The 15,950-nt window shown below is 41.1% G+C and overlaps 2 protein-coding genes across 6 annotated transcripts in view; one reads left to right on the top strand and one right to left on the bottom strand.

Annotated features, from left to right (window-relative positions):
- The window catches only part of PYGL (glycogen phosphorylase L), a 41,803-nt gene extending 33,736 nt beyond the window's left edge, over nt 1-8,067 (top strand). The window contains exons 13-20 of the mRNA XM_005561235.4: nt 197-298; nt 1,031-1,178; nt 1,298-1,356; nt 1,462-1,603; nt 3,198-3,405; nt 4,341-4,475; nt 4,963-5,029; nt 7,731-8,067. Coding sequence (XP_005561292.1) covers nt 197-298; nt 1,031-1,178; nt 1,298-1,356; nt 1,462-1,603; nt 3,198-3,405; nt 4,341-4,475; nt 4,963-5,029; nt 7,731-7,895 — 1,026 coding nt within the window. The 3' untranslated portion in view covers nt 7,896-8,067. The remainder of the gene's footprint in view (nt 1-196; nt 299-1,030; nt 1,179-1,297; nt 1,357-1,461; nt 1,604-3,197; nt 3,406-4,340; nt 4,476-4,962; nt 5,030-7,730) is intronic.
- A 248-nt stretch (nt 8,068-8,315) lies between these two features.
- Nucleotides 8,316-15,950, bottom strand: part of ABHD12B (abhydrolase domain containing 12B) — a 30,628-nt gene continuing 22,993 nt past the window's right edge. For all 5 annotated transcript variants that reach the window (XR_012415787.1, XR_012415788.1, XM_005561233.4 and 2 more), the window contains 4 exons: nt 11,445-11,527; nt 9,824-9,902; nt 9,096-9,214; nt 8,316-8,945 (listed from right to left, as the gene is read on the bottom strand). Coding sequence is in view for 3 of the 5 variants with exons in the window: in XM_005561233.4 (XP_005561290.3) it covers nt 8,918-8,945; nt 9,096-9,214; nt 9,824-9,902; nt 11,445-11,527 (309 nt within the window). In the remaining 2 variants the exon portion in view is untranslated. The remainder of the gene's footprint in view (nt 8,946-9,095; nt 9,215-9,823; nt 9,903-11,444; nt 11,528-15,950) is intronic.

Raw genomic sequence — 15,950 nt, 5'->3', positions numbered from 1 at the left:
TACATTTAAGATACTATCAAAAGTGTTCTTCCCACATAGACTTTAGAGCCTCTTCTTTGAGTCAAACTATCCCATGTTCTGTGTGATGCGTGAACCACACTGTGGTAGGTGATGGAGAGAAATACTGACAGAAACTGCCCATGTGGACTTGATTACCATCCCCAAATTGAAGTCACCTTTTCCTTTGAATTGAAAGAAAATTGGAGAAGACTATGTGAAAGACCTGAGCCAGCTGACGAAGCTCCACAGCTTCCTGGGTGATGATATCTTCCTCCGGGAACTCGCCAAAGTGAAGCAGGTGAGCCTTCCAGGTGTGGGTCCCCTCCCAGGTGCTCACTTGGAGAGTTTATCCTGTAGTTTTTGTTTGTTGATTTTTTGAGACAGAGTCTCACTCTGTCGCCCAGGCTGGAGTGCAGTGGTACGACCTCGGCTCACTGCAACCTCCGCCTCCCGGGTTCAAGCCATTCTCCTGCCTCAGCCTCCTGAGCAGGTGGGATGACAGGCGCCCACCACCACGCCTGGCTAATTTTTGTATTTTTAGTAGAGACGGGGTTTCACTATGTTGGCTAGGCTGGTCTCGAACTCCTGACCTCAAATGATCCGCCCGCCTCGGCCTCTTAAAGTGCTGAGATTACAGCCATGAGCCACCATGTCCGGCCTATCCTGTAGTTTTTAAAAACAGACTACCCAGCCAGATGCAGTGGCTCATCCCTGTAACCCTAGCACTTGGGAGGCCAAGGAGGGTAAATCACCTGAGGTCAGGCGTTCAAGACCACTCTGGCCAACATGGTGAAACCCCATCTCTACTAAAAGTACAAAAATTAGCCAGGCAGTAGGGGCGTATACCTGTAATCCCTGACAGGATAGTCGCTTGAATGTGGGAGGTAGAGGCTGCGGTGATCTGAGATCATGCCACTGTACTCCAGCCTGGGCATAAGAGTGAGACTCCATCTCAAAAAAAAAGAAACACCGGACGACCCAATGCTTCTAAACCAAAAGAGCTCTCTGGCACCATGCACTGTCTCAACAGGAGAATAAGCTGAAGTTTTCTCAGTTCCTGGAGAAGGAGTACAAAGTGAAGATCAACCCATCCTCCATGTTTGACGTCCAGGTGAAGAGGATACATGAGTACAAGCGACAGCTCTTGAACTGTCTGCACGTGATCACGATGTACAACCGTGAGTCAGTCCTGTAGCCAACAAGCCCTCTTGCAGGTGGAAGCAGCAGCCTCAGCGTAGGTCTCACTGCCCTGACCATCAGCTGTCTTCCATTCCATCCACTTCTCCATCTTTTTCAGGCATTAAGAAAGACCCTAAGAAGTTATTCGTGCCAAGGACAGTTATCATTGGTGGTAAAGTAAGTTGATTCTATTCAGTGGGGACTTGAGGGCTCTAATCTCTTGCCATTCTTCTACTTCATCATGGCTGCCTTCTGTCAACGCGTTTGACCTTCTTCCCCAAGGCTGCCCCAGGATATCACATGGCCAAAATGATCATAAAGCTGGTCACTTCAGTGGCAGATGTGGTGAACAATGACCCCATGGTTGGAAGCAAGTTGAAAGTCATCTTCTTAGAGAACTACAGAGTATCTCTTGCTGAAAAAGGTACTACCCTCATTGCAAAACATGCAGGGACCAGGGCAAACTCTAGAGATTACATGGTATCAAAGATGGGGCAGCCAACCTCCAGGAACTAGTAACTTAGGATAAAAGGTGTCACTCTTGTGCAGAATAAGGGCCTAAGGTAAGAGGTTTTAAAGTGACCCAAGTCACAATGAAATTGATGTCCTGGAGTCAATATCACAGGATTATACTTGCAAGTACATTTTCTTCCAAGCCAGCGAGAGCTAGGTGCTGGGGGAGGCAGCCCTGAGGTTTTCACGTCATTCAGAACCCACTCTATAAAATAGGGGAAAGGTCTTCAGTTCCCAGCCCCAGTTTTGCAAGAGAACACCAATTCCCCAGTCCTCAGATATTCCTTTGGTCACCCTGTGAGAAGAAGGGCTGTCACTTGCTCTTGTAGCAATAATGAGGGCAGACGTCAGGCTGCCAAAGCACAAGGCTTAGATGTGCCTCACATGGGCACTCCAGCATCAAGCATGATGCTCCCACATGGGGACAGCCAGATGGGCAAGAAGCCAGTGTCCCTTTCTCTTCCACTGGGACCTTTGGTTATTTGGGTCACAAGCTCACAGAGCACCATCCACATGCAAATGCCCAACTGTGTATTCACCCACTTCCCAAACTGAAAAGGTAGAAAGGGAGCTTTTTCTTTCCGTGGTGTTTTTAGGTCCTCTGATGTTACTGTTTAAGAACTGTCTGCGTGAAGAGAAAAGAGCCAGGTTCCTAGGAATGCAAAAGAAGATACATCTAATCCACAAATAAGCTCTCAGAGTAAAGCAGAAAAGTGGTCCTGACCTTTGTAGTCAAAGGAAGTGCTTCAGGCAGCTCAAATCAGTCTGAAAGGTCAGAGGCTTGATGTCTAGCCCCAGGCATACCTCAATTATGTGTGGCTTATTTCCCCGCAGTGAAAGTGGAAGGAAGGAAGTGAGAAGTAGAAGGAATGCAGACAATCCAATCTCCTCAAGTTGCCAAAGAGGAGTCCTGGAGAGACACTCTGAATCAAGAAAGAGACATTCAGTCTGGGCAACATAGGGAGACCCCATACCTACAAAAAATTTTAAAAATTAGCTGGACATGGTGGCGCTTGCCTGTAGTTGCAACTACTCGGGAGGCTAGGGCAGGAAGATTGCTTGAGCCTAGGAGGTCAAGGCTGCAGTGAGCTATAATCACACCACTGCACTCCAGCCTGGGTGACAGAGTGAGACCCTGTACCAAAAAAAAAAGAAAGAAAAAAAGAAAAATTTCGATGTATTTTATAAAGTAGAAGAAATAAAACCATAACAAAAATTGGAAGGAATAAAAGAAGAGGAATGTAGTATCAATGTTTGTAGCAGTCAGTAGATACTCTTCAAAGTTTATAGCTTAAGAAAGAAATATCAACATATAAAATGGACAAAAGTGGTTGCCCGAGTCAAAGGGAAAGAGTGTGATCTGCCTTCTAGACCATTTGAATGTTTATCTTGATGTGCATGTATTACTTTAATTATCAAAACACCCCAACTTAATAAATGCTTCAATACAATATAAGCGGATCTAGAGAGACAAAATTACTAATATTAACTTGCCTTTCTTGCAGTCATTCCAGCCACAGATCTGTCAGAGCAGATTTCCACTGCAGGCACCGAAGCCTCGGGGACAGGCAATATGAAGTTCATGCTAAATGGGGCCCTAACCATCGGGACCATGGATGGGGCCAACGTGGAAATGGCAGAGGAAGCCGGGGAAGAGAACCTGTTCATCTTTGGCATGAGGGTAGATGATGTGGCTGCTTTGGACAAGAAAGGGTGAGAGAATAGCTTCTCTTTGCTGGTCACCTCCCCCGGCCCAAGAAGGTATGTGACCTCAGAGGGCTTCCTGCCCACACAGGTATCCCACTGAGGTTGGATCACATACGAGGTGGCAGCAGAACATCTCCCACGATGAGGCAGGAGAGCCTCCTGGCCACAGATTCATATTATTAAACCCAGCAAGTAAAAGGACAGACACACGGAGGAGTTGCTATTTGTTATTGGCCATTGCAGAGCTGGCCTCAAAGAGCTATTCTTTCCTCCATATGTATGATTTTCACTTTGCTCAAAAGATGAACTAGTTTCTAGTTGGAAGGGTGACCTATAATTTAAATCATGATCTAGTGCTCCTTTAAGATATCAAAGAAATGGACTAAAATGTGATAGAGAATGGATATGGGTGTACGGAAGTACTTGGAAACATTTATTTTCATTTAATATCTGGATGGGTTTATTAACCTGAGTTCAAGCACAAAATAAAGAGTACTGCCCAAAGAATCAACATTTTGGAGGATGTTGAATATAATTCCTGACCCTTGGAAGTCAGTTTCACTCAGTAGCAATAACTTTTGAGAATCTGTGGATCCGAAAAGCAACTGATCCACTTAATACAATGTTCATTTAGAGCCATAAAGTCTGCTTTGAAATGGACCTTGCTGTATTCTACCACATTAGACTCTTGCTCTTTGACTAGAGTTTTCATTATCTATTGTTCTTAGTGTCTTTGGTTACAAGGAATCAAATTTACAAAGAGAAAAACTTACAGATCTAGTTAAAAGTTATATATACTCATGGTGAAATCTATAATGACTTATTTGAATGCTAGTATTTCTGAATGCATTTTTTCACAGTGAATGCAGTGTCTAGTGTGTTGTTAATCATACACAATAACAGAGCCTTTTTCTTATCACCCACCCACCCCTACCCCACAGGTATGAGGCAAAAGAATATTATGAGGCACTTCCAGAGCTGAAGCTGGTCATCGATCAAATTGACAATGGCTTTTTTTCTCCCAAGCAGCCTGACCTCTTCAAAGATATCATCAACATGCTATTTTATCATGACAGGTGAGTTCCCATAAGAAGATGGTGCTATTTGGATCATGAAAGGGGGACAAGAAAATCTTAAGCCAACCAACTCTAAAACCAACAAGAAAATCTTAAACCAATCTTAAACCAACTTAAACCCACTCATGTAGATTAGCATAGATTAGCATGATCTGCTCAGGTAATCTAGGCTTGGGAAAAAAGTTAGATATTCCCCACCAACGATGCCAGTAAGGTTTAAGAATAACACACACAAATCCGGTTCTGTTTTTCTCCTTCCACTGATATTCCCAACTTGCAAATGCATCCAAGTGATGACATTCTCACATGTGAGAAGAACCATAAGAAGGTTGAGGGCTGGTTAAAATTCTTACAAACAGAAATATGAATTTGGTAAACCAGCCATGGCTGATATCAAGCAAAAGATGATTTTACATGGAATCTTAGCGAATATCTGTTAATGAAGCTTTTGACTGTTTTTTTTTCCCTTCCAATCACAATATAAAAGGTTTAAAGTCTTTGCAGACTATGAAGCCTATGTCAAGTGTCAAGATAAAGTGAGTCAGCTGTACATGGTGAGTAAATTGCCAAGATTTATAAAGAAAACCAATTTACTATGATTCATTAAAATGTGTGTTTTTAAATTAAATCTAAATAGCAGGTCCCCATTAAGCAATCAAACAACAACAACAATAAAATAAAATATAATAAAACAACAACAACAACAACAAACCTTGACTTTTCCCAAGTTCAGGCCAAGGTTAAGATTTGACATTTCAGCAGCAGTTGTAATTTTTTTTTTTTTTTTTTTTTTTTTTGAGACAGATCTCGCTCTGTCACCCAGACGGGAGTGCAGTGGCGTGATCTTGACTCACTGCAACCTTCACCTCTCAGCCTCCCAAGTAGCTGGGTTTACAGGCACATGCCACCACACTCAGCTAATTTTTGTATTTTTAGTGGAGATGGGGTTTCACCTTGTTGGCTGGGCTGGTCTAGAACTCCTGACCTCAGGTGATTCACCCATCTCTGCCTCCCAAAGTGCTGGGATTACAGGCGTGAGCCACCATGCCCAGCCAGTTGTAAATTTTTTAATATCCAAGTTTTTAAAAGTCACAAATAATTCAATATTTATTGAGCACCCACTCTGTAGCAGGCATGTCCTGGAAGCTAAGGAAATAAGTCCTCAGAGGGGCATTAGGCGTCTTTTTTATGCCAGGCACTGTGCTGGCACTGAGAACATAGCATGAGCAAAGTCGAGGTCTCTCCCTCCCTCCCCTCACTCAAGGAGCCTGTTTGAACATCGAGGTTCTTAACCAGAGGTACACATCAGAATCACCAAGGTAGCTTCATCATAGTACAGATGCCAGCCCCCGCACTGAGAGATTCTTTCCCAGTAGTGGGTGGGGTCACCATCCATATTTGAAAAACCTGCCATGATGATTCTAAGGCTAAACCATGGTTTATTAAGGTAAGCACTGACCCCTATTCTTTGAAAGTTGTAAAATAAGTACCTCTTCTAGATTTCTCGTGGAGGGGGCTGCATCAACAAAATATAAATGAGTAGAAAGAGAAAGGGGTTCATATTTGAATTTTTAAAAAAAGAAAGGAGAAAAATAAGGAAGACAATACTATACTGAGGAAAGTAAAAAGGGATGGGTACAGCCATGTGAATAAGCCTCCATGCAAAGTTATATGCTTTATCAAACACCTCTGTAGCTATGTTTTGTAAATATGTAAAAAGGTTGATCATCTCTGATAGGAGAGACTTTTAGTGAATTTCAGATACCCCAGAGGAATGGATACAGGAGGGCGCTAGCTCTGTGCCAAGACTCCAGGGTGGGTTTCACTAACATTTCTTTCTATTCCTTTCCCAAGGCAGATAACAGGGTAGTTCCTACAGTCATCCTAAATGTCCCATTGGGGTTTTTAAAAGGATCATTCAAGGCCTGTGTTGCTTTATGGCCCTTATCTTTTAATAGAATAATGGCCAGTCCCCCAATGGCATATAGACCAGAATAAGTTCAAGTTAATGGCTACAAAAAAGCAGGGCAGTGCTAGAGCTAAACTCAGGGGTTCACTACCTGCCTCCTGTACATTGGAGAGAAAAGCCACATACAGGCCCCAACAATGCAAAGACACAGGGAAGAGAATGGCCACCTCAAAATAGAGCAATAAAACAGTGGAGGAAAGAAAAATGTGAACAAGGGCAAGGACAAATGTGAATGTCTCCTCTGTTAAAATTATGGCCCAAATCCAAAGGATGCTCATCTAGAAGCCCAGCATTTGATTCAGTCTTTCTTGTTCATTAGTGCAAATTGCAGCTTTTTACTCTTAACAATTATTGTATTGTTGAGACTTAGTAAACATGACCCGTATGGCTGGGAAGTCTATTCATTATCCATTTAAATAGTTAAAGAAAATGAAGAGAGAAAGCTTTTATCCTCCTCTTATTATAGGAAGTTTCCAAACTCTGAATAAACAAATCTCAGATGCTGTTTTGCTGTACCTTAAGGAATGATGGTAGTTTTAGTATTTCTCATAAGCATCTATAATGCATTGATAACAATTTTGAATAATGTTCTGTTCACTTCCAATACACTTTTAGAGTTCTTTACAAAATTAAGAGGCTATAAAATAAATTCCTCCTTATAATATTCTTTTATATAAAATTTATGAGATGTTGATATATTTTTTAAAGGATAAAGCCTCAATTGACCCTGTTTTGAAGCCCCAGTGGAGTGTTTGGGACTCATTGTAAGCCTACTAGGGTGCATACCTTCCGAAAGAACAAGAAAAGCTAAGTAGGTCAATAAAGCCTCTCATTGAATTGTTTGCCTGCATTGTAGCTAACATTTTAGAGTAATGTTTTTCAAACTCTGTGAGCCACAGGGTAAGTCTCTTGACATGGCATTTAGCAAACAATGAATTCCTTCCCTATAGTTTAAAAGGAAGTATCTTCATTCATAAGAAAGCATGGGGAATACGGCTTACATGCCAAAACATTGTAACCATAGCAGGAATTGCCAACTAGGCAATGTACATCCACGGTTTCTCTTAGAGTGAAAAATACTTTTTTTTCACTCCTAAGAGAAAAATACTCTAAATATGAGAAAAGTGCATTCTATTCTACCTCTCAACAAGAATATTTATAATTTACTATAATTTATTCCTGTCATTTTTCCTCATGAAATGTGTTTAGATGTGCTTGGCTGATGTTTGTTATAAAGCTCGCTTGGCACTGGGACTCTGAGCTGTACATGCATATGTTGTTTACAGAATCCAAAGGCCTGGAACACGATGGTACTCAAAAATATAGCTGCCTCTGGGAAATTCTCCAGTGATCGAACAATTAAAGAATATGCCCAGAACATCTGGAACGTGGAACCTTCAGATCTAAAGATTTCACTATCCAATGAATCTAACAAAGTCAATGGAAATTGAATTCTAAAATGTCTCTAGAAAACATAGCTTCTTACTGAACTTGAACATTTTTACAACATTCACTGGTTTTTGTTTTGTTAGCTAATAATCTATAATAGTTGAGTATCTCTGGGAATGGGGAGGGAAATTATATGTAATAGAGTTTAAAAATAAAGTATCAATTTCCAAGGGATACATGAGTGCCAAAACTTATTTTATAGCAAATCTAGTGATGCTTTGCTACTGCTAGGATTTACCCCAAAACTAGCCATAAAATTATAAAACTCCTTAGAACTTTCAAATACCATTTAAATGAACTAAACTAAAATACAAAAAACGTAACTACATAGAAGCAACTTTCTTACACTGCTATCTGAGTCCAAACCAAACACCAATGTCTTAGTCCCTGTGGGCTGCTACAACAAAATGGCATAAACTGGGTAGCTTATAAACAATAGAAATTTATTTCTCACAGTTTTGGGGGCTGGAAAATCCAAGAGCAAGGCACTGCCAATTCAGTGTCTGATGAGGGCTACTTTATGGTTCACAGATGAAGCCTTCTCACTGTATCTTCAAACGGTAGGAGGAGTGAAGAGCTCTTTTGGTCATAATTTATAAGGGCACTAATCTCATTCATGAGAGCTCAGCCCCACCTCCTATTAACCATCACATTGGTGATTAGGTTTTAACATAATTTAGGGGACAAGCCCAGACATTCGGACCATTGCAACTACCTTATTCACAAATATCCATAGGATGTTTGATAACTACATATTTTTAGATAGGATCTAGATTTTACCAAATTTTGGTTCTCCACAGTGAGATTTCAGCATGTTTTACAAAGTAGATTATGATAAACTAAACAAGAACATTCCATACCGCCTAACATTCGTGATTTCTGTTGTTAAAATGGCAAGTGATTTGTAGAGAAGTCAATGGCTTCAGCTCATCTGACCAGCCCAGTACAATTTTACTTAAAACAATACGCATCACAGGTGGTGTTTGGACGAAGTCTTCATTGAAGATTTCCACTCCTCCCAGACTCATGACCACTGCTTGCTCAGGAAATCTCTGTAGAAAAAGGACCCAGATCAGCTCACACACTTTCCCTACCTAAATAAGCAAAATATTATACATTTTCGTGTTGTGGCCTAAGTAAGCCAGAGCAGCCCTAATTGCCTTGAAGGGCAACATACTCACATTTAGCAAAGCAACTCTTACCTCACGGTTATTAACAGTGTGGGGCTTTTACAAAGCAGGTTGTGTTGGAAGCCAGGAGGAAAGATAACCATCTTGACCCTCTCTTTGTTCCTGTATGCATTGTGTGCAATTTCATAGAGCTGCCAGGAACAGAAAGACAGAGACTCAAAAGCTTGCCATTCAAAGCTGTAGATTTTCTAGTCCAATTTTCCTAAAAGTGTACAGAAACAGCCAACTTGGGGAGTTTGTTCCATTAAGTCAGAGACGCAAGAACTCTCCGTATCCCCAGTTGGCTGTCTCTACAGCTAAAGATCTGAATGCTGCTCAGCTAATATAGACTACTGATAAAACCTCATCCTTCCCTGCTTGAACCCCACTGCAAAATGACAAGCAATTCCTATGGACCCACTCTAGTAGAAGTTTGTTTAAAAGGAAAAAGTCTGCATCTTCCATTTTAGAGCCATTGCAATAGACAACACGGAGGTTCCCATAGCAGCCTGGGATACCCTACACCTGCAGCTCCACACAACCCAGATGAGGAGCCAGGCTCTGCCACAAACACTCCTTCGAGCTAAGGAGCCAAGGACACTGATGCCCATTGTATAAACCTATGGAGGCTATTTAGTGGGGTAGAGAATCTCCTGTAATGTCAGAGACCCTCCTTTCAGCTCTAATCAAAATTTGGCTGAATGAAAAAAATGACGAAATAAGTATAGTATATTTCAGTCAGCATTGAGCTCTTAGTTTACCTTTTTCCCATATTCCAAAGGCACTGTCCTGTCATCCTCTCCATGTAAGATGAGAAGAGGAGAAGAAAGGAATTTAACACTAGGGACAAGTAGAAGAAAAGCATTCAGTTAAAGAATTATACATCGAGATTTTTCCTCTTCTAAGTTAAAGCTTTAGCAAAACACAAGGTCTGTCTAAATTACAAGAAATATCTTTCCTTCCTTCCAAAGAATAACAATATCATACATTTAAAATTTCACATAGTAGCTTTTTTTCTCCATGTAAGTTTCCCTCTCTCTCATTTACTCATGCAATTTAATTGGCTGTTTAATTAATTTACTTCTGCATGATTTTTAGAAATACTAAAAAAAAAAAAACACTGAAAGATTGATTTTGTACAGTGTAAGAAGAACCTTATATTCTTCTTTACTCCACCTTATTTTGTAACATCTGAAATATTTTATTAAAAGACTAAAAAAGAAAACGAAACTCAAAACCTCAATAAAACAAAAATTATGACAGATTCAGAGACCTCTTTGTAGCAACTTGTTTACTTTTCTCCATAAATGTAGAGAATGGACACGCAGTTAACAGGTCTGATTAGCTTCCTGGTCAACCCCCTAGTTTGCTAATTCAAAAGGGCTATGGCATGAAGAATGTCTTGTCTCCCGCTCCAGCTACTTTCTCAAACAATGCTTCCCTGTCCCCCCAAAATCCTGATACCCATCCATCTCTGCCACAGTGACTCACTGACACCCCTGAGAATGTTGGATTTTCTCAAGTGTGTTGACATAGAAAAAAGTATTGACAACAACTGTCTATTTGGAACCTTTCTTAAATTCTCTAACTGTGACAGGCTAACTTGATAAATTCTAGTCATTGGATTTGCTGTCACGTTAGTAAGGTAGATGGTAGATGAGTTTTCGTTATATGGGGAAAAGGGCCTAGAAGTCAGAGATGCCTCAAGAAATGTTAGGCTAGATCCTAGAGGACCTTTAAAAGGTTTTGTTTTGTTTTGTTTTGTTTTGTTTCATTTTGTTTTGTTTTGGGGGGGAGTTGTATGTTGGTTTGTTTACAGGATGTCACTCTGTCACACAGGCTGGAGTACAGTGGCACAATCACAGCTGACTGCAACCTCAACCTCCCAGGTTCAAGTGATCCTTCTGCTTCAGCCCCACATGTAGTTGGGATGACAGGCATGTGCCCCCACACCTGGCTAATTTTTAACTTTTTGGTAGAGATGGTGTCTCCCTATGTTGCCCAGGCTGGTTTCAAACTTCTGGGCTCAAGCTATCCTCTCACCTCAGCCTCCCAGAGTGCTGGAATTATAGGCATACGCTAATACTCTCAGCCCTTTAAAAGGGCTTGATAGGCCATAGATATACAACTTCCTGTATGAATTTAGAGATAGTACTGAATTGGTGAAATCATTGAACTAGACATGAGGAAAATAGCAAATACTAAAAATTGATAGATACTTTACCCAAATCTTAGTGCCCATCTAAGAAGCACAGAACAATATTCTAAGAATAAGAATGATATTCAGGATGTCTCATGTCACCATCCAGTAAGTCACATGATAGCTTCCCCTAGAATCCTTTAGATACAGTAATAATGCACATCTTTTCATCATTAACTTACTTTTCATCGTTAGGAAAGACTATTTTGTCTTTTCTCATGGCATCCATAAATGTACGTAAAAATCCTGGAACGTTCCGGTAAATCTATTTTTAAAAAAGAAAAAAAAATTAATATTTGCCCCATAGCTATGCCATTTGTTATATAGTCTTTCGCTATGAACCAGAGTAACACAGAGAGTAGTGACTCTCTAAATATGATAAACTTAACAAAAAACTTCTACGATTCAAAAAGTAATGCACGTCGGGAATTTGGAAAAAAAGAAAGGAACGTAGAAGAAACACATAATCCTGCCATCATAGATCATCATCGTCAACATTTTGTTTTCACTTCCTACAAATGGCATCACTAACTCTTACTTTTCTATATAGAAGCAGTGGTATGCAAAACCTAAAAATTGCTTCTACTGTGAACGTAACTGGTTTAGTTGGTGGACAGAATATTCTGATTAGTCAAAAATTCTGATGAAAATACACAATACATGGCAAATTGATTTGAGAGAATTTGAACACTATAAACTTTTAAATATGATTTAATTTGCCAATGCCTTAAAAGACATTCTAGGTTTTAACAATGACTGCAGGATTCCAGATACAACAACGCTTATTCTAGACATACTAAATTTGTTGTTTAATAGCAAAATCCAAGAAATAGAATACTAGCTAAAACCACTTTTACAATGTTTTGACTCACATAGTCAACATGTAAGTTAGTTTATATGCCCCAGAAACATCCATTTCATCTGGAAAGAAGGAGTAAAGGATAGAAACCCTGAGCAATATTGCACCTTTCTCACAAACTTTGAATCCTACCTCCAAAACTGTATCCCAAACCCATTCATTTCTCCCCATCCCCACTATCACTTAGCCTAAGCCACCCTTCATCTCTTGCTTATACTAAGCTGCAATCACCCTACCACAATCCAGTTCCCACAGGAAAGCTAGAATGACTATTTTAACGTGCAAATCAGATCATAGTCCTCTTTTGCTTAACACCCTCCAAAGGCAATTGGATTAAACCTGAACATATCACCTTGGCCTCCAAAGCCTTGCAGAATCCGGCAGCTGCCTGCCTCCCTCTCCAGCCTCATCTCCTATCACTAAGGCCCTTCCTGTCTACCTCCTGGCTTCTGCTTCTGGAACATGTCAGGCCTGATCCCACCTCAAGGCCCTTGTCTTTACTTTTACCCCAGCCTGAGATCTCTAGATTTTCCTATCAGCTGGCTTCATCTCAGGCAGGTCTCAGCTCAGATGCTATTTCTTTAGAGCTGTTTTCCATAACCAGCTATCAAACCTTGCCCCCACCACCCAGTCATTCTCCATCACATTATTTTGGTGCTGTCACAGCACTTCTCACTATTGGGTTTTTAAAAATGTATTTATCTTCTATCTATTTCTCCACCAACAATATGAACTTCATAGGCAAATGGACCACAACTCTCTTATTCCCTGTGGTATCCTCAGAAACTAGAAAAGTTCCTGGTACATAATAGATACTTGATAAATATTTGCTAAAGACAAAATGAGTCTATTATGCAAATATCCCTGGTGTACACTTTGTTATTATCTGTCATTTTCATGTTAGAATGATTGAACTTCAGGTATTATTTATTTTATTTATTTGTTTCTTTATTTTGAGACAGGGTCTCACTCTGCTGCCTAGACTGGAGTGGGTGCAGTGGCACAATCATGGCTCACTGCAGCCCTTGAACTCCTAGGTTCAAGCAATCCTCCCACCTCAGCCTCCATAGTAGCTGGGACTACAGGGATGTGCCACCACAGCTGACTAATTTTTTGTAGAGAAGGGGTTTTGCCATGTTGCCTAGACTAATCTTGAACTCCTGGGCTCAAAACCATCTTCTGGTCTTGACCATCCAAAGTGCTGGGATTACAGACATGAGCCACCATGCCTGGCCCAGATTTTAAATCTTTTTTTTTTTTTTTTAAGATAGAGTCTCACTCTGTCACCAAGGCTGGAGTGCAGTGGCGCAATCTTGGCTCCCTGCAACCTCTGCCTCCTGGGTTCAAGCAATTCTCCTGCCTCAGCCACCCAAGTAGCTGGGACTACGGGCATGCACCACCACGCCCAGGTAATTTTTATATTTTTAGTAGAGACGGTGTTTCGCCATATTGGCTAGGCTGGTCTCAAACTCCTGACCTCAAATGATCTGCCTGCCTCGGCCTCCCAAAGTGCTGGGATTACATTTGCAATAAATTTGCAAAGGGGAAAAATAAGCAACGTATTATACATTTTCATGTTGTGCCTGAGAGAGGAGGGGTAGACTGGGTAGTAAATGGGACATGGCCAAGGGAAGGAAATACACATAGAATAGGGAGGTTGACCCCAATAAATACAAACTTCTGCTTCACAAGTTTTTAAAAAGAAAAAGAAATTAAAACTTGCCCCATGGCTATAATGTCATTTGTTAATAGTCTCCTACTATGAACTGTAATAATTGAATAGAGACTTTCTAAATAGAATAAACTTACAATTTTTCTGATTTTAGGAAGTAATTCATGTCATTTTAGGGACTGTGGTAAGGAAATGGGTATAAAATAGGTGAGCCAGTACCACTAAACACAAATTTCTGCTTCATAGTTTTGACTTAGGCCTGCTATTCCCCAGAAATCTCCTTGGTGTTTTGTATAGTTTTGTTTTGTTCTTTTGAGACAGAGTTTCACTCTTGTTGCCCAGGCCAGAGTGCAATGGCACGATCTCGGCTTACCACAACCTTTACCTCCTGGGTTCAAGCGATTCTCCTGCCTCAGTCTCCCAAGTAGCTGGGATTACAGGCACCTGCCACCATGCTCAGCTAATTTTTGTATTTTTAGTACAGACACGGTCTCGCCATGTTGGCCAGGCTGGTCTTGAACTCCTGACCTCAGGTGATCCATCCGCCTCGGCCTCCCAAAGTGCTGGGATTATAGGCATGAGCCACCGCGCCCGGCTGGAATCTCCTTGGTTCTGTGGGATTTGTCTGGCCTGAACTTTTTGGCCTGGTCTCACAGCAACTGAACTGCATTCAGGTGTGCTCTGGACTTCCTGACACTGCCTTTCCTTCTCTTTCTTCTCCCTCCTCTTCCATGCCAAGGGCAAGATTTCTTGTTTTGTTTTCTCTTTTGTCTTCTGGTACTCTCACCCCCTGAACTAAGAATCCCCTGAGGATAATTCAATAAGAGAAGTCCTTCAGCAATTCATCTTAAATTCTGAAAGAGTAGGAAGAAAGCAAACCCAGGTCAATCTACTCTCATTATTCCTCATTCCCTCCCACCCTGGAGTGCCCTTTGAGACTCACAGGTTATACCTTCCCCTCCAGCCTAGATCATGGCAATGGGCTCTCCTAATTGGTCTTCCTACCTTCCTCTCTCTTCTGTAATACCACCAGATAAACATCCTTAAATTACCAGTTATATTAAATCTTCTGTTACAAAGCTTTGGGCATGTCACACTATCTACTGAAAACAACTCCCAGCTAACCTGCAAGCCCATCCACATCTGGTCACAGTCTTTCATTCCAAACCCTGCTCACTTCCAGTCTAACTGCTTGTAATTAGAAGATGTAGGTTTGAGTCTCATTTCTTCTTCTTATAAGACGTGACAATTAGGCAAGCCTCTAAGTCTCCATTTGTCTCATCTCTAAGTGGAAGCAGTGATGACAAACTCACAGAGTTGCCGTGAGGATTTAAAAGAATAACGAGTGTGAAAGGCTTGTGTGGAAGCCCTCTATTAACTCTCAGGCCGTTTATGACATAGAACTGCCCCATTCCTGCCAGGGGTCTGCGTTCACATGCACCTGTTCCTTGCGCTGTTTCCTAACTGCTTTCCCTCACCTTCAAGAAAGCAGCTTAGGTCCAATACGCTGTGAAGTCTTCACTGGCCACACCTGTGAGCAAAGCCTGTAATTCTCCCTATCTTGAATTCTCCCTGTCTTTTCCTGCCATACATAGCACCTTAGCCTAATTTGTAACAGGAAGGGGACAGAAAGGAACAAGTATTTGTCTAGTGCTTACTAGCAGCTGGGAACTTCACATACATTATCTTCCTTAATTCAATCTTCACAACGACCCTGTGCAGTAGGCGTCGTCAACCCCTTAGTAAAAAAATGGGAAAACTTAGAGAGCGAGAAACAACTTACCAAGGTTATAAAGGGTATGTGGCCAAGGACAGATTTGAACCCAAGTCTGAGTGGCTCCACAACCCATGCTCTTTTCCACAACATCATGCTGCCTTTCGATTCTGAGTAACAAAACTGATTCCAAAGAGACCCATAGAAATCCCTGCTGTTACTTTATACCTCCTATTTGTGTCCTGTCTACCCAACTAAACAGAAAGCCTCTTGAGGTTGAGAACACATGCCTTTTACTACATCTGTATGTCTCACTCCATTTACACCTTCTTATTCACTAATGATCAGTTACGGCATTCTACTGAGCATTAAAAAAAAAAAAAAAAAAAAAAAAAAAGCTGACATCCACTGAGGGCTCACTCTCTGCCAGGCACAACTGTAGA

The sequence above is a fragment of the Macaca fascicularis genome, chromosome 7, assembly GCF_037993035.2.
Source record: "Macaca fascicularis isolate 582-1 chromosome 7, T2T-MFA8v1.1".
Taxonomy (NCBI): domain Eukaryota; kingdom Metazoa; phylum Chordata; class Mammalia; order Primates; family Cercopithecidae; genus Macaca; species Macaca fascicularis.
Note: the sequence above shows the minus strand (reverse complement) of the source record. Positions and strands in the feature narration are given on the sequence as shown.